This window comes from Papaver somniferum, chromosome 1 (genome assembly GCF_003573695.1).
Source record: "Papaver somniferum cultivar HN1 chromosome 1, ASM357369v1, whole genome shotgun sequence".
Lineage (NCBI taxonomy): Eukaryota > Viridiplantae > Streptophyta > Magnoliopsida > Ranunculales > Papaveraceae > Papaver > Papaver somniferum.
The window spans coordinates 208,166,051-208,185,021 of record NC_039358.1 but is presented as its reverse complement, the minus strand read 5'-3'; the positions used below and the strand labels follow the sequence as shown (position 1 = coordinate 208,185,021).

Genomic DNA, 18,971 nt, shown 5'->3' with positions numbered 1-18,971 from the left:
TTTTCAATTGGTATCAGAGCAGGCAAACACTTTTTAAGTCTTTATAAGTCTGTGTTTGTAACAATCTGACTCTGTGGACGGAATTTCATCTCTTACATTTGCGCACACCAAAACATCCTCTAAAGCTTTTAATTATGCCAAATGTCTTGGGATTACCTCAAAGGATAACTCCTTAGATGATTCTTCCGAATCCCGAGGTAGAAAGGTTTTTTTTATCAAACTTTGATAACATTCCCTCAAATGAGACATTTGACACTCTGTCAAAAGCTGAAATAGATCTCCCTAAAATCTCAAAAAAAAATCTGTTGAGACTATTTATTTTCAAAATCATGCTCAGCTCATTGATGAATTTGAAAAGTCTCTTGGTCGAGAACGGGAACTCTATAGCATCATTGAGTCCTTCTCCAAAAATATAGAAAAACTAATTCAAGAAACTACTCTACATCGTGAAAAGATTAGTGTTCTTGAGAATATTGTTAAAGAAAACTCAATTAGAGAAATACGTTTGATCGAGATGCATTCATCTGATCTAAACAGACTTTGTGCTGTAAAAGAGAAACTGTGTGCTTTCCTTATTCTAGCTCAAGAACAGTGCAAATCCTTGAAATAGGAAAACTCTGTTTTAATGATAAATTCTTCTGTACCGATGATCAATTCTCAGACAGAATTACAGTACATGAAGAGTTGTTCACCAAAGAAAGTTCCTGCTAAAAAGTGCTTACATAACTTGCAATCTTCTTATAGGGCAATGAATTTAAAACAGGTTCCTTTCAATGTTTCTCTTCCACGAAGCTGTTCTTTCTGTGGGAAAAATAATCACTATGTTCATCATTGTTTTTCTAGAAAGAAACAGATTTCTGATCTTCAAAATCTATTTCTTTTTACTATCGACAGATTAAACTCTCTAATGACCACTACAATGGATTTCATCCCTGCGGAAAAACAGGCTTCTCATAAAATGGATTTCAATGGTCACTCATCTCGAAATCCCCACAGGAATCGTGTTCCTCCGAATGGTGCAAATTCTTACACCACAAAAATACACATTCCCAGTATTTATGAGAATAAGTCTGGTAAATCTAAGTCTAGATGGTGGAGACGTGTCTCTCCTAATTCTCTGGAACTAATCTCTAGAGGTCCTAGACTTAATCCTCAGAAAAATATTTCTGATGGATCACCTGACAAGGTTATGTTGAATTCTTATGGAATAAAAATAACCGAAAGAAGGTAAGGAATACTAGGTTCAAATCTTCAGATGGAATCCACAACTTATCTCTCAATACTCGTAGTGGGATTACATCTCACTTGACTGCCTAATCGTAGGCATTTTTATTCTTGTATCTAACTTGAGAGATGCAAGAATGACTTTTGGGAGATAATCAAGTCTACTATAGTTTTCCATTTGTATTATGTTTGACTATGCTGTTTTCTTTTGCTGTGAAAGTAGAGTCACTTGACTCCTTGTTGCTATGTATCTCACTCTTATGCTCTGATTAAATTTTTTAATTATTGAGTCATGATGATGTGGGATATATGAAAGCAGAAGTATTTTATTCTTTTTGAATCTCTTCTGTTCTGTTATTTTCAACCAGTCCACGAACGTACGTGTCTCTCTTGGGAGTTTAGGTTTTCCACAATAAGGGTGTTACTCTCTTGCTTGAAAACATATATATATATATCTTATATTGTTTTGCCTTCCCTAATATAAAAAAAAAAGGTATGGAAAACTCCTCAAGAACTCAAGAAGTTGTGAATCTTGAGATGGAAGAAGACTCTAAAGGATGTGATTCTGTTCAAGAACTTGTCTTGAAAAGGATGATTGAAAGGAAAGAATACAACTTCTGGGTTGGAGAATATGTGAAGGATTTAATTCTTTTTCAGAATGACTCTAGGGTCGAGTTTGCAAATCTTCAACTGCAAATAAATCAACTTATTGATGGTCAGGCCAAATCAAAACATCTTGATCAGGAATCAAAAGAAGCTCATCATGGACTGTGTCAAATCTAGGCATCTTGCACGTATTGTTGATCGAAAAGTTAATGTTCTCACTCATGAACATGGGATCTCTACGGTCAAAAGAATCAAGGATATCAGTGACACCTTTTATGATGGACCCTTTCAAATGTATGATGTTATCAAAGAAACTTGATTCTTGTATGTCTAGGAAACTTCTTATGAGAATTTATTCTTATGTTTTAAGAAGGATAACTAGAGTTTGGAATATCCATTATTGTGATTACACATAGCTACGTCTAATGTTTTCATCTTCAATGTTTTTAGATTTATTTATTTAAATTCTAAAATTTATTTGGAAGATGATTTTGCAGTGTTAATCTTTATGATTTCATACATTGGAATTTTTTATAGGATATGTGTGTTTGCGTCCATGAACTATGATTGTCCCATACGTGGTCAAAAGTTAAGTCTTTCGTATGTCGATATGCAAGTATTAATAAAAGATTGCATGAACTTTTGACAAACAAAAGTTAAGCCTATTATGTCACTTTGCAAATATTGATGGAAGATAGGATGAGCTTTTGTCTACAAAGACTAAGTCTATTATATGTCATTGTGCAAATAGTGATAAAGAATAAAATGAATCTTTGTTTATTCCTCAGTATTGATATTCCATGATCCATATTTTTATGTAAATATTGTGCGGCTCCGTAAGTTCTCTTATGTGAGCATTTCCGATTAAATTAATCATGAGTTCTCTGCAGTTAATTTAATTGATATTTTTGGATAGAAATTCATATTCTTATGTGATTTGTTAATGTCCAAAGAAATCCTTCTTTTCTTGTGAAAGTAATGTCGCTCTTGTTGTTCTTTCGGGAATGACATTTTATGGGGGGGAGTTCTTAATTGAACTTGTGCTTAATTGCCAAATCTTTGTGGGGAGTGCGGCTGTGGAATATTATAGGGGTTATCTTGTATCTTTATAAACTCCTTGATGAATACATTTAGTTTCGGCTATATGATTGCATCTAAAAAGATTTATATGCACTTTATTTTGGTCATGAAGTGTCTCTGTGGAAATTTCATTAGGATCCCACTAGTTTTCGTACCTTTGCCAATTTTATTGACAAAAAGGGGGAGAATTAATGTGTAATTCACACTACAAATACATATGGTTTTCGGATCATTATGTAAGGGGGAGTGGTTTTCATGCGAGATGAAGTATTGACTAAGGGGGAGTGATACATATCACCATAGTATTGTTGTTGAAGTTGTGATACAATTGAACTTTGATGTTGTGTAATAATACTATGACACTGTGTAACAATGATTGAGAGCTTTTGTTTTCTCATTGTTATGGCTACGGATCTTCAACAACGATGATGCTGAATTGAATATCTTCGGAATCATTGGAGTACTTGGAAGTGACGAAGATTTCGAGTAATGTTGAAGAACCAAGGAGATCAAGCATGTGGATGAGAAGCTGCAAAGTTTATTTTGTTATGTACTGAGGTGTACAATAACAAGGATTGGATCGAGTCTTACGCTGATAAACAAAATTGATATAAGAACCTTACCAATAAATAAAAAAAAATTGTCTCATTTCTGAGAGAACAGCTCACTGCCTCATTCCTGAGAGGACAACTTCCTTTTTCTTATCTATTTTCATTCATAAACTTTCATTTACAGACTCAATAAGCTTATAAAGCCATCTCTTCCTACACTAGCCTTAACGTCTCACAAGAGTCCAGGTAATTACATCACATCCCACCGTTATAACTGAAATTAACCTACTAATTACATAATTAATCTAATTAATTCAATCTACTAATAATAATATTAACCATTACTAAATAACGGCAGAAGACATGATAAGGGACACCCTTTTTTGTTGAGTGTCGGCATGAACCCCGTAGAAGATATAAGAGAGTTCCATCTCTGAAGAAAATAGTCGGGATAGATGATCTGAGAAGCTCACCATCTGTAACCGTGCTGTCAAAGTTACCATTCCACTTACACATGTAATTAGCTTCAAGTTTCTTGCAAATTTCAGTTTCACATGGCATATTGGTCCTTTCATACCAGTTAACAACAATGCACCCAACTGATGTAAGACTTTTATCAATCCAGCTAACTCTTTCCAAACTCCATAGACATGTTAAACATAGTTTGAATTTCCACCTCAAATAATCTACCAACCTCAATGCAATGAAGAAGTGAGCTGTAATAGTTACGACCTGACTTCCCTCTATCCTTGCCGGAAATGATGACGAGCTACAAATCTTCTCAAGTTGATCTATGAGTACCCACATCTGGCGTAGGAAGGAAGAAGAATATCCATTAAAACTTCCAACCAGTCTAGGAATTACCACCAGTAGAACCCTACCCAATCAAAATTAAGAGTCTCTTTCGCAATTAACTTACCAGCTGAATATCCATTAAAACTTCCAACCAGTCTAGGAATTACCACCAGTACATAGCTGAGCTGGGGATAACAGCTTGTTGTAACTTCCCACCCCAAGGAGACCACCAAATGCGATGTCATTTGGAAATTACTCTTCTCAATTCCATGTGCCAACCCCCATAAAAATTCATAACACTGATGACCACACTAAGTGTAATCATACTTACATACACATATCTGTTGGCTGCAGAAAGAAATAAAATGCCAGCCACAGTGCAAGGTGTACAAACAACTCTGGCTATAAGGATTAACTGCCATCAGAACTCTATTTCGGATCATAAGTCTACCATAAACTGAAATTGTTAGAGATAGAGAGGACAAACAAGAAAAATCACAACTTACTGAGCTTTTTAACATACTCCATAAGCTTGATGAGAACAGTTTGCCCCTATAATTATAGATAATATTTCTCATACTACTCAAATATGATGCAAACGACTTGAATTTCCATTTTAACATTACTGCCAATATTAATACATTTGGAATGTGAAGCACAATGGTTATGGGCTGAGTTGTCTCTGCTAAGAAATCCAACTTGAGAGAACCACACATTGGTAGATAGAAGCGCACAGATTCATGTAGAGCAAAATAAAAAGATAGAAAATCAAATATGGGGAAGAATAGAATTACCATTTTAACTCCCACTGGAATAATAAGAATTCCATGGAGAACCGGTGCAGGCATCTGATAGTGCAAACATAATCCCCTTCTTAAAAGTCTGAAATCACTTATAGTTAACGGAAAAAGCATAGAATGGAAATGGAACAACACAAAATTACCGGTTGAAGTCAAGACCCCAATCAGTTGGTAAGACAACTGCTTTGCTGGCATAAAATTGTAAGAAGTTGATTAAATCCAACACCCCATGGCTGCAACAGGCGACTGACCAGATTACTAAGATTCACTTGACAGAACCCACGAGAGATGGTAGCTGAGGCATTGAACATATATGGTTGCATAAATTTAGAGATTAGTTTGAAAAATACACAGCAGTGACAACACATGTATTGTTCTCCCTTTGCTTCCTTCGGCACATACCAACAACTCTTAACTTGTTGCCATACGTTACCAACTGAACTGAAGAACGTAATCACTCGAGCATACAAACTGTTTGATGGAAATTCAACCCCATTATGAAGTTGATAACATCAAGATAGAAAAGTAGTCACAAACACCTTCGTCTCATCGTTTGTGATTCCACAATATCTTGTTTCGCTAGTCGGTTAATATTATTGTGAGGTGATTGATATTTCTAGGTTGTTCTTCGGGAATATAAGTCCGGTATATCAATTGGTTCCTGTTCACCTTGATTTATCAAAAGACGTAACAAAACTTGTAGGTATTTCATTGGAAGACAGATTTATCTATTCCTGTAGACTTTTCTATGTGAGACAGATTTGTTTATTAAAGTCTTCAACTTTGGGTCGTAGCACTCTTGGATGTGGGTGAGATCAACTAAGGGAATCAAGTGCATAGTATCCTGCTGGGATCAGAGACGTAAAGAGCGTAACTGTACCTTGGATCAGTGTGAGATTGATTGGGGTTCAACTACAGTCCAGACCGAAGTTAGTTTGTTGCAGGCTAGTGTTTGTAGCGGCTTAATACAGTGTGTGTTCAATCTGGACTAGGTCCCGGGGTTTTTCTTCATTTGCGATTTCCTCGTTAACAAAACTTCTAGTGTTTGTGTTATTTTTTTTTCCGCATTATATTTTGTTAAATAATTGAAATGTCACAGGTTGTGCGTTGAATCGATCAATTGGTAAATCCAACCTTTGGTTGTTGATTGAAATTGATTGATCCTTGAACATTGGTCTTTGGTACCGTTCAAGTTATTTCTCTTGTATTCAATCAGGCTCGCAGATTTCTATTTTCTTGAGTGAGGATGGAATCGAGAAATTGAGATATAACTCTTTGATATACTTTTTATTAAGATTGAGTCAGACTGTCTAGTTGATTCTCTTAAAAGTATATTGGAGTTAGTCCATACAGATTGCTAAGCGAAATATTTAGTGAGGTTGTTAGACCCCCGCTTTTTCTTGAATTATATTGGAGTTAGTCCATACAGATTGCCGAACGAAATATTGGTTGTGGTTGTTAGACCCCCGCTTTTTCAAAAGTTTAAACAATCGTTAGTCAATCAAATAAATAATCGAAAACTAAAGTAACAATGCAATTATCTAGTTTCCCACCAACGGTACTCTTAGAGCTTCTCGATTCCACAGAAGTGTTTAAACGAGCAGTCGTAAGAGATTTCGCCTAATTAAGGTACTTTACTCTGGATAGACGGCTCCACCAGAAACAACACAAGTTAAGATTGCCTGGCTCTTAGGAAAGTTTGCTAGAAATAAAAACTCAACTATTTATAAACCAAGGTTGTTTAAACAACAAGGAAATTCCAAAATCGAAAATATTCTCAAGATATGCAATAAGTGCCTAATTTCGGTTTCCTATTTCCAACTAATATCCAACCTGTAATTCCGAAATTTGTCATTAGAAAAAATATGTAATATTAATTTAGCACTTAACTAAAATGATAAGATTCTCAATATTTTGAAAACTCTTAATTAAAATGATAAGATTCTCAATATTTAATTTTGATTTGCTGGAAAATTAAAAGCATATAATCGAAAACTCTTGATTAAAAAGATTCTCAATATTTTGGATTTGGATGACTTTGAGTATTAAGGAATATCTTTGGACAATAAATGATAAGAATTATACTCATGTCCAAATTATGTCAACATCTGGAACTTTCCTAATTAACAAACCCTAATTCCAAACTCACTCAAAACTGTAAAGTAATATGTGAATATGAAGGATCGATTTTTCTCCTGGGACAGGTTCTACCATGACTCCTAACATAGGGTAAGATCGGTTTTACCAAGTCTCCTAATATAGGTAGGGATCGTGTCTAGCATGAATCCAAACAATATCTAGGATCGGTTCTACTAAGACTCCCAATATTGGTAAGGATCAGTTCTACCATGACTCCCAACAATAGCTATGATCAGTTTTACCATGTATCCTAAGGATTGGTTATACTAAGGTTCTCAATATAAGTGAAGATTAGTTATACCACATATCTCAAACTAGGTAAAGATCGGTTCTACTAAGTCTCTCAACATAAGTCGAGATCGGTTATACCAGAGTTATTACCTAGGTTCAAATTGGTCATCCAATAGATCTTCAATGAAAACCGAACCAAAACGCCAATTGATTTCCTTTCGATTACAAAACAAGTTTCATATATGTACTTCCTTTAAACATATGTAATCAAATATAGTTTCCTAGGATGAAATCACAATGTATCATATACACAATCAAGTAACGAGTTATATACATTATGTCGATGTCACATTTACGAAGTTCAAAAGATAAACGTTGTACTTCGTAATCAAATATTCATCTTTGACACTTTGAACATACTAAAATGGCCAAGTATAATACTAGAGTATTGAATATAACCTCTCGCATGTTATGGTTTCAATCTTAAACGACTTAAAAGCAACAATAGGAATGAAAACAAGTCAAGTCAGTATCATGATACCTCAAGTGGAAGGATGATGTCTCCATTGTAGTCGATATGTCTTCTGGATCCTCGGGTCTTGAAAGTAATACTTGTATATCTCAACATTCCTAGACTTTCTAGTCTAACCTAAACGAAGTTGGTCTCTAGTACATTTAATCAAGCGACTCTAATTGATTTTTGATACTAAAATATGACAACCAAACTTGACATACCAACGCTCGGTGGGTTCAATCGAGCAATGCTCTAACACATGGATATGGATTTCTTAAAACCCATAAAAATAATAATAAATAGAGAAAAGAATGACCTCGTCTTTTTCCCATTTTATGCTTAAATTAGATCCTCAAGTTGATAGCGAAAGCAACCAGTGAATCAAGAAATATTGTAGCATGAATGTAGTTGACATGAAAACTCCTTATCAAGATCATTTGAAATTTGGAAAAGGATCATCAGGAGGAAATGGTGGTCTGTAGAGTTTTGTTGTTGTGAAGTGTAATTTAAGATTTTTGTAGGGGTAATTTGTAAAATATGTAATTTATTTTAATAAAAAATAAAATAAATAAATTATAGATCGGTCAAAAGTTGACTTTGATGGTCAACCATCAGTTTAGAAGTTTTCCTTTTTCTTAATAAGAAAGAGACTTCATTAATAATTTAAAGGATATTGTCACAGTGTGACAATTAGGTGTTGTCTTTTTTGGGCTGCCTTTAGTTATTCTGTGGGTGTAATTAGCCAATTCTGCTGTTAGCTATTGGGTGATTTTTGTCCACTCGATTTAGTCCACGCGTCTCTCATCAGCTGGGCAGAGTTAGGGTTATTGATTGGCTACTTATTGTATAAGAGAGGCTTATGTTTTCATCATCTGAAATTTATGAAAACTAAAACCTATTTGGCTGCGTTCTGTAAGAACCAGATTTGGCTCATTTCTTCACGTATTTGAGATTCTATCTTCATTTTTATCATTAATTCATCTTTCTGATTGTCAATTTGTTGTATAATCACAAAAATTGGCATCAGAGCCGTTTCTATCCACTCCAAATTTCATCAATTTTTTTTTTACAATGACAATCAAGGATGTAAATGATAAGGTTGAAGCCAATACCGCTGCAATTGCAAAACTACAAGCAAATTTCACTACCTTCTCTGTTGATCTCAACTCCAAGTTTGATTTACTTCTTCAGAAATTCGATTCAATTCCTGAACCAGCTAGTACTTCTCATACAGAACCTCAGGGAGATAATCGATTTTATCATCCACATCACCAGCCTTATCAACATTATCGACTTCCTAAACTGGATTTTCCGAGATTTTATGGTGAGAATCCTAGAGCTTGGATACAGAAGAGTGAAAGATATTTCGAGTTGAATGATATTGAGGAGCACAAGAAAGTAAATATTGCTGCAATCTACCTTGAAGGTAAAGCTGAAACTTGGTTTCTGAATTTTTAAGTTAATCGACATAGAATTACTTGGCCAGATCTCGCTAACCATTTGTGTGCTCGATTTGAAAACCAAGTTGAAGAAACTTTAGTTGGTAGCTTCAATAAACTAGTACAAAGTTCCTTTGTGGATGACTATTATGAGGAGTTTGAGATGCTCAAAACATTGATGTTGAAAATGAATCCTACCTTGAGTGAGGAATATTTTGTTATGAGTTTCCTTAGTGGTTTGAAAGATGAAATTGGCAAAACTATTTCTATGTTCCATTCTAAAACCTTAGCAGATGCTTTTTCCCTTGCTAGATTATAAGAACAGAAAATAGCCTTAGCAGCTGCTGCCACTAAGCCATTTACTAGGTCTTTCAACACTTCATTCAATTCAAATAGACAATACACTTCTGGAAATTTTCCACCAAAACCAATTGTTACTTCTCCTAAATTTTCTCCCCTCACTCCTAAATCTTATCACAACCCTACCACCAAAATCATTTCACCAACCACTACCATTAAAAGGCTAACACCTAAGGAAATGAATAGAAGAAGATTTCAAGGTTTATGTTATAATTGTGATGAAGTATATAAGACATGACACTTTTGTAAAGGCTAGCAAAAGATTTTCATGCTCCAGATGGACACTGCTGATTCTCCAGAAAATGAGGAAGAGGAGGAAGTTTTTGAAGAAATTATTGAATCCCCAGTTCAGTCTGATGTTGAAATTTCATTACATGCTCTCACAGGCACAACTACTGGTGACACAATTAGAATTCCTGGTATTCTACAAGACAAAACAGTTTCCATTCTAATTGATTCAGGCATCACTACCAGCTTTATTGACAGTGCTTTAGCAAGTTCACTGCAATGCCACAATTGCAAATGGAGAAAAAACTTTCAGTACTGGTATTTTCCCACAGGTTACTTGGACAATGCAGAACCACACATTTGTGGAAAATCTCAGAGTCTTACCATTGGGGGGCTGTGACATTGTCCTTGGGGCAGACTGGCTCAGAACTTTAGGTGATGTACTCTTTAACTTCTCTGTTTTGTGTATTTCTTTCAAGTACAAGAACAAGAAAATTACACTACAAGGTACAACACCAACATCTTCATTGTCCATGATGAGCAGTGTTGAATCCAAGAAATTTTTTGACTCAACTTCATATGGCTTGCTGGGTCATTTGTACTCCATATCTACCACTACACCCAACCCCACCCCTGCTGAAATACTTCCATTACTTCAGGAGTTTGATGATATTTTTGCAGAGCCAACTCAGCTACCCCCTCAAAGGAATTTAGATCATAAAATACCTTTACAACCAAACTCAGTCCCTGTGAATCAAAGAGATTATAAATGCCCCTATATCCAGAAAGATATAGTAGAACAGCTTGTCAAGGAAATGCTTCACTCTGACATCATCCAACCTAGCCATAGCCCCTTTGCATATCCAATACTTCTTGTCAAGAAGAAAGACAATACATGGGGATTCTGTGTTGATTATAGGAAACTAAACAACATTACAGTCAAAGACAAATTTCCCATACCCATTATTGAGGAGTTATTGGATGAATTGAATGGAGCTACTATTTTTACAAGAATTGATTTGAGAGATGGCTATCATCAAATCAGAGTGCATCTCTCAGACATTTTCAAAACATCAGGGCCATTATGAGTTTAAAGTAATGCCCTTTGGCCTCACTAATGCTCCAACTACATTTCAAGCTTTAATGAATGAGGTATTTCGGCCTGCATTGAGGAAATTTATTCCGGTGTTTTTTGATGATATTTTGATCTATAGCAAGACTATGTCTGAACATATGGAGCATCTCAAGTATACCTTCTCATTACTTAGACAACATAAGTTCTATGCCAAGATGACTAAATTTTGTTTTGGCCAATCCTCTCTAGAGTATTTGGGTCATATCATCACAGCAGCAGGTGTTTGTGCTGATCCAAGCAAAATTGCTTGTATGCAATCTTGGCCAACACCATCCACCTTAAAGGAATTAAGAGGATTTCTTGGACTTACAGGCTACTACAGGAAATTTGTCAAGAACTATGGAGCAATAAGTAAACCTCTCACTGATCTTCTCAAGAAAAATTCTTTTCTTTGGACTTCAGCTGCTACTACTGCTTTTGAGAACCTCAAGACTGCAATGAGTAACACTCCTGTCTTTCCATATTTTCAATAGGAGATCCATCACCAACCTCCCAACAGTAATATATCATAATCAATTCTAGACCCCTGCAAATTCCTTTCCAAATCCAAGACACAGATTCATTGATAACAACATGAATAGGATTAGAGTTAGTGTTAGAGCATTGCTCGGTCGAACTCGCATGCGTTGCTATCTCAAGCATGCTTGTCAATGTTAGTGATCAAAACTATAAGTCTTGATTTCTAGTCTATTATAGCTAAGTCTCGGACTAGGATAGAAAGTGTAGTTGAGCTCAAGGACTTCATGGCGATTCATCATACAAGTAGAGGAACTACTCAAGGAACCGGTGGAACTTCTCGACAAAAAGGTATGTGAAGACTTGAACTTATCTGTCACTCAAAAGTCTATCTACTACTCTATCTCCTACTTGTTGAGACAAAAAGTCGTATGCTATATATATATATATACTTAGATTATACACATTTGGTATTTCGAGCCGAGTATACCTCGCCTATCTATATCTCAAAATATGTGTTGGTAAGATTTTCGCTTCTACCAAGTTTATCTTTACCTAGTGACGAAAGTCATCATATGTTTCAATTATCTTGAAAATTGCTTTGACGAGAAATGGTGTAACAACTATATAACTTCCTCTAAGAATGTTTCAATGATTGAAATAAGAGTTTAGATTACATAACCAATGGTGTACATAAGCATTGTTGTGGAAACACATTTATGTATAAGTCCTATTCCTTGAACCAAAGTTTGCGAACTTTGTTGATCAAGAGAAACCGGAAGAATCGCTTGTTGCCAAGTATGCGAACTCAGTCCGCGAACTGTCGAAGTTATCAAACCCGAGAATTTCTGTTGGACTTGACAGACTACTTGCGTGAGATAAGTCCGCGAACCCAGTCCGCGAACCGGCGGAAGGTCTCTTGCCGAGATTTTCTGCTGGAGTTTGTAAACTCTGCCGGTTGCTTAAGTCCGCGAACCTAGTGTGCGAACTTAAGAAGGTTATATATCTGAAGATGATTCCCGAACTTAAACTTTAAAAAGACTAAGGAATGCAGTTTGCAAACCGTGGCTATAAAAGTTCATGAACCGATTCAAGTGAATCAAATCATCTTTGCTTCAATTGTGTCTTGTGTAGTTACATAAGATTTCTTTGCAATTGAACAACTCTCTAACTAGTTCATTTGAGTCATTTGAACTAGTTATGGTGAAGAAGAACATGGTTGATATGAAATGCTCATATGGCTAACCTTTTGGTTAACTATTGTTGAACCAACAATGTACGTACGGTTAACAAACCTAGAAGCGTACAGTTCATTTGTGTATAACAAGCTAAGTTTTCGATCTAACGGTTGAGAAATATTAGATTGAATCTAAATCAGGTTTTCATCTAACGGTGAACATTGATTGCTTTGTTACCAAGGCAAAACCCTGATTTGAAAGACTATATAAAGGAGACATCTAGTATTCTGCAAAACTAATCCCCACACCTTACGTGTGATACTAGTTTGTGTACTAGAGTCGGTTCTCCTTTAACCTTTGGTTTTCTTCTTCTAAAACTAGGTTAACGACTTAAAGACTTCATTGGAATTGTGAAGCTAGACCGATACTACTTTTATCGTAGTTGTGTGATCTGATCTTGCATCTTCTATCGTACTAGTACAATAAGATTGATTGTCTTGCGATTTGATATCTCTGATAGGCAAGATATAAAAAGTAATCACAAACATCTTCGTCTCATTGTTTGTGATTCCATAACATCTTGTTTCGCTACCATACGATTAAGATTGTTGTGAGGTGATTGATTAATCTAGGCTGCTCTTCGGGAATATAAGACCGGATTATCAATTGGTTCCTGTTCACCTTGATTATTATCAAAAGACGGAACAAAAAATTTAGGGTTTTTCTGTGGGAGACAGATTGATCCTTTGATAGATTTGTCTGTGTGAGACAAATTTTTTTATTGTCAAATCCCGCAATTTTGGGTCGTAGCAACTCTTAGTTGTGGGTGAGATCAGCTAAGGGAATCAAGTGCGCAGTATCCTGATGGGATCAGAGGCGTAGGGAGTACAAATGTTCAGAGGCGTAGGGAGTACAAATGTACCTTGGATCAGTGGGAGACTGATTGGGGTTCAACTACAGTCCAGTCCGAAGTTAGCTTGGAGTAGGCTAGTGTCTGTAGCGGCTTAATACAGTGTGTGTTCAATCTGGACTAGGTCCCGGGGTTTTTTTGCATTTACGGTTTCGTAGTTAACAAAATTTCTGGTGTCTGTGTTATTTCAATTTCCGCATTATATTGTTTTATCTTTATAATTGAAATAATACAGGTTGTGCGTTAGATCAATCAATTGGAGAATCTGACCTAACGGTTGTTGATTGATATTGATTGACACTTGGATATTGGTCTTTGATACCATCCAAGTTATTCCTTCTATTTGATTAGTACTCGCAGTTTCTGTTTGAGGAAATCAAATCAAGAGAGAGATATAAACTCGTTGATATACTTTTAATTGATTGAGTCTTGTTGATTCTCTTAAAAGTATATTCGAGTTTGTCCATACAGATTGCTAAGCGAAATATTGGATGGTGTTGTTAGACCCCCACTTTTTCAGTTAGGAAAATATTTGTGACAAATAATTTGTTCCCATAGAGCATATGGTTAATTCAACATTCTCCAGGCTAATTTAGTTGGAAGAGCAGTGTTAAGATGTTTTTTTTTCCTTATGTTAAGACCACCTAATTCAATAGGTTTTGAAATATTGTCCTAGTTTATAAAATAATTCCCCCTTAGCATACCCTTTTTATTCCACCAAAACTTTCTCTGTATGGCATCAAGTTTGTCTATCACCTTTTTTGGTATTGGGAAGACATACAAATGGTGAGAAGCCAGTGTTCCAAGTGTGGATTAATGAGAACTGTTCTCCCTGTTTGGCTAAGATATTTCCCCTGCCAAGTATCTAATCTATTTTCACAAGACTCTCCTAAATGCTTACAAGTCTTCATTTTGTTCACTTGAAACAACAAAGGGACTCCTAAGTATTTATTAACAAACCGTAGATTTTTAATTCTAAGAATGGATAAAATATGAGACTTATTTCTAGGATCAGTTTTAGGGCTAAAAGCCAATCCATACTTCTCAATATTTATGGCTTATCCCGAATACTTACTAAAATTTTCTAACATAGTCTCTAAGTGCTTAGCCCTTTTGACAGTTTTCCTAGTAAAAACAAGACAATCATCAGCAAAAAATAGATGACTAACAGAGTTACAGAGGTAACCTTGATACCTTGAATGTTATTTCTAAGTTCTGCATCAATAAGCATCTTAAAGAGTACATCCATGCATATAATAAAAAAGTAAGGGGACAAGGGGTCTCCCTGTCTAAGACCCATTGTATGATAATAAACCTCACCAGGTGCACCATTTAAAAGAATTGAAGTGGAAACACATTGCTCAATTAAATTACACCAATGATCATGGAAACCAAGCTTTTTTAGAATGTCAATTAAAAACTTCCATTCAATCCTATCAAAAGCCTTAGACATGTCTAACTTAATAGACATTATACCGAACTTAGTTTTATTTTTCCTCATAGTATCAACAAGTTAATGAGCTATTACAATGTTGTTTATTATTTTCCTAGAGGAAAGGAAAGCAGCTTGACATGGAGATATGAATTTGTCCATAACAATCTTAAGTCTACTTGCTAAGAGTTTATATATTATTTTGTAACACACATTACTTAAGCTTATAGGCCTATAATCAGCAGGTGTTTTAGGAACATTGTTCTTAGGCATTAGGGACAAAAGTTATGATTCATCTGTTTACGCATATGACCAGAATAAAATAAATTCTTGACCATATCTATAGTGTCAGCACCTACTGTTTCCCACATCTGTTGATAAAAACCATGTGGGTACCTATCAGGGCCAGGCATAGTCCATGGATGACTATAGACTTGATTTCCTCATCAGTGGGAGGATGGATAAAGAATTCATTTTCCTCAGCAGTGATACATGGTTCAAGAACATCAAGAAAACTAATATCTCTGGGTGGATTAGTAGTTCTGCTCATTTTGCTAAAAGGCTCCCTAAGTTCATTAGCTATCATACTTTTTTCAGTTAACCAAACTCCAATACTAATTTACAAACAATTAATTTGAGTTCTTCTTTTCCTAAATTTAACTTTATCATGAAAATACTTAGTCTTTTTATCATCAAAAGTTAAGACATTCTCCCTAGCTCTTTGCATGTAGTAATCCTGTCTCACACCATGCAAATATTTTAATGACTCTTCAAAGCTTTTCTTAACATAACTACTAGTATTATCATGCATATTGCAGGAGACATCTTCAAGTTGTTTCCGAATATCATTTATGTGAGTTTGAAAATTACCAAAAGAGATCATGTTCCGATGCCTAAGAGCCACCTCAACATTGTGCAAACATTTAGTATGTTTATAGGCTTTAGATCCCCTTTCACTAGTTTTCCAGTTATTAGCAATTACATTTTTATAGGTATTATCACTGAGCCAACACCTATTAAACCTAAGAGGTCTTCTATATGAGTTATCTTCTCTAGAAGTGACTAGCATAATTTGGACAGGGTCACTAGCAACATCAACCAGATGATAAACAATAACATTTGTAAAATAATCAAACCATTCAAAGTTTGCTAAATCCCTATCAAGTCTTTCAAGAATAAGAGACACTCTATTTATGTGGTTACTCCAAGTGAAAAGATTTCCTATAAAGTTCAGGTCAGTAAATCCTAGGTGGTCTAAGTGATTTTTAACATTATCAAGCTGACTTTGAGGATTGTTTCCACCAACTTTTTCCTCTTGCCTAATTATGAAATTCAAATCTCTTAAAATCACCCAAGGACAACTATACATGATGGGTAGATTGTCTAGGTAATCCCGCTGCCTATCCCATCCTATATCATTTAGAGCACCATACGTACAATTGAGAAGAGTATGACCACTTCTAGAATCCATAGTCGCTATGAAAGAAATGAAATTAAAATTCATTTCAACAAGATCATTGTGAATTTCATCTTTCTACAACATAAAAAGGCCCCAGATGCACCAATAGGGTACATAAAAATAATTTATGTAATTATAGCCATAAGTAAATCTCTCCATTTTCACTTTCATGGTTTTAGTTTTAGACAGAAAAATGATGTCAGGGTCATTGTCTCTACTTAGTTCACCTAAATGTTGTCTATTATCTTTATTACCAAAACCTTGGACACTCCAAGAAAGGATTTTCATGGTTTGAGTAATTGGGTTAATCTTATTCCTAACTTTTTGATCTAATTCATCCAAACGCAAAAAATTATTGCAATCAACCCAGTAATTCGAGTAGCAGAAATTGGAATTAGAACGTAGAAAGGAAAAATTTGCAAATAAATTTAATGTTAAAAGGAAATTGAATTTTTTTGCAAACCTGATTTGCTACACTCCTTCGTGTTTCAGTAGGGGATGGGTAATTGGTTCCTTTACTTCTTCCTTCACGCTCTGCATCTATCATGTTCAAATCTTTCCCATTGAAGGTTGGAGATGAATTGTCCATATGATAAACTCTACCATATTGAGAATTTTTGTTTCCATCACTTTGCGCAAGAGAATTATCTAATATGACATAGTTGTCCTCGAGTGAATCGTCCGTGGTTATTTTATTCTTCCTCGGGTCGAACCCATCATCTCTTTCATAATCCGGCCCGCTAGATGATCCATTATGTCCATACGCACCTCCTTCATTTTCTTGATTTCTATGATATTCTTCTACCATATGATCATGCTTTGCATAGTAGTCTTCAAACTCCTTTTCCGTCAGTCCGTAAATGAATATGTTCCATGCAATATCCTCGCATTTCTCTTCATCATGTCCAATCACATAACAATGATGGAAAATTGACTTTGGTTGCTTCTCAAAGTGATATTTAACCCAAACTTTCTGCTTGGCCGCATTGAGAATCCACACTCCTTTTTTTAGGGGTTTGCTCAAGTTTACCAGAACCTTCACTGTAACCACCCTTCCCCTGATTGTAACACACTTCTTCCCATCAACCTCAACCTTCTGACCAATATCTTAAATTAACTTATCGATTATACCATCATCAATATGTTCTAGAGAAAGATTACGGAGAAAATATGATGAGTGAACTTGTAATCTTCCAACAATATTGAATTATCATACTCATGCAGGAAAACCAACATGAAGTTAATAACCCATGGGATCCTCTTATGCACATCTTGCATGTTTTCCTTGGTTTTGAACTTAAAAACAAAGAGGTTACGGCCCATGGTATTGATTTCCACAGTCTTATATCTCCTCCAAATTATATTGAGCTCCCTTTGCATATCTTCATAATCGACGTCATTCTTGTGGATTATCTTACCAATAAGGCAGTTACTCCACTTGTTAGATGCTTCATCAATCTCTACAGCTAAGATCAAACTGCTTCTCACACTCCTGATCTGATTGAGATTATGATTTGTATCCTTCATCCTCCTGATTAGAGATGCCAACTGCGAATTATTTTGTTGGGAAATCTTCTTTCGATATTTTTTGTGTTTGTTTTTCTGGAGATTTTGACAGGAAAACTTATCCTTCACGAGCTTGATAAATCTTTCATTAGGGTTAGGATTAATTATGTTTTCTATCATATCTCCAAAATTATCCCGTTGACCCAACTTATCACCTGTAAACTCAAAAAGATTTTTCGGAGAGAATGCTTTGACTTGGTAACTTTTGATCTCAAATTTCTAAATTTCAGAGATTGCGCTTTTTTCTTTGGCGAATTACCGACTCTACCCTTCATCACTCTGACTTTGCAACTTCGGTCCTGTGTTGAAAATTTGATCACAGATTTTGATACGAATTGATTTGATGGTTGGTAGCAAATCCCACTAATATGTGTATCCTATATACTAACAAGCATAATACAAAAAAAAACCACAGTTTTTTGAAATCATATACTTGTTGTAGATTTGAACATATCCATGACAGATGCAAGAGTAACCGCTGAAACAAAGGAAGATTGAAAATCCCCTACACTACTGTTCCAAAAACCACCACTAGATCACCATTGAAACACTACTTAAGTTCTGCAAAACATGAAAAAAAGATTAGTTCCTCGTGTTTACAAAGAAATTAAAATTTATTTTTATAAAAACAAACTATTAGAATCATAGGTTATTTTATGAAGATAATCAATTTAATTTGAAGTCAATCATAAAACTATAAATATAATCAAAAAGCGAATCTTAATACTTTTGATCAATTAGTCTAGGTATTAACCCTTAATACTTTAAATATTGGATACCAAAGCTAGGCGTCCGATATTGGCAACATATCTTAAAATAGCCCTTTAGCTTAACATTTGAGATCTTAATAGTTTTAGTCGGGTATTCG

At 35.2% G+C, this 18,971-nt stretch overlaps 1 protein-coding gene across 1 annotated transcript; it reads left to right on the top strand.

The window, feature by feature from the left end:
• The first annotated feature begins 11,065 nt into the window (after positions 1 to 11,065).
• LOC113359193 (uncharacterized mitochondrial protein AtMg00860-like) lies at positions 11,066 to 11,575 on the top strand. Its single transcript, XM_026602869.1, has one exon. It carries the CDS (start codon positions 11,066 to 11,068, stop codon positions 11,573 to 11,575), a length of 510 nt encoding a protein of 169 aa, XP_026458654.1.
• Positions 11,576 to 18,971: the final 7,396 nt, after the last annotated feature.

What these genes read in the sequence shown, in the direction of transcription:
- LOC113359193 (XM_026602869.1), top strand. Translation starts at nt 11,066, where the DNA reads ATGCCCTTTGGCCTCACTAATGCTCCAACTACATTTCAAGCTTTAATG.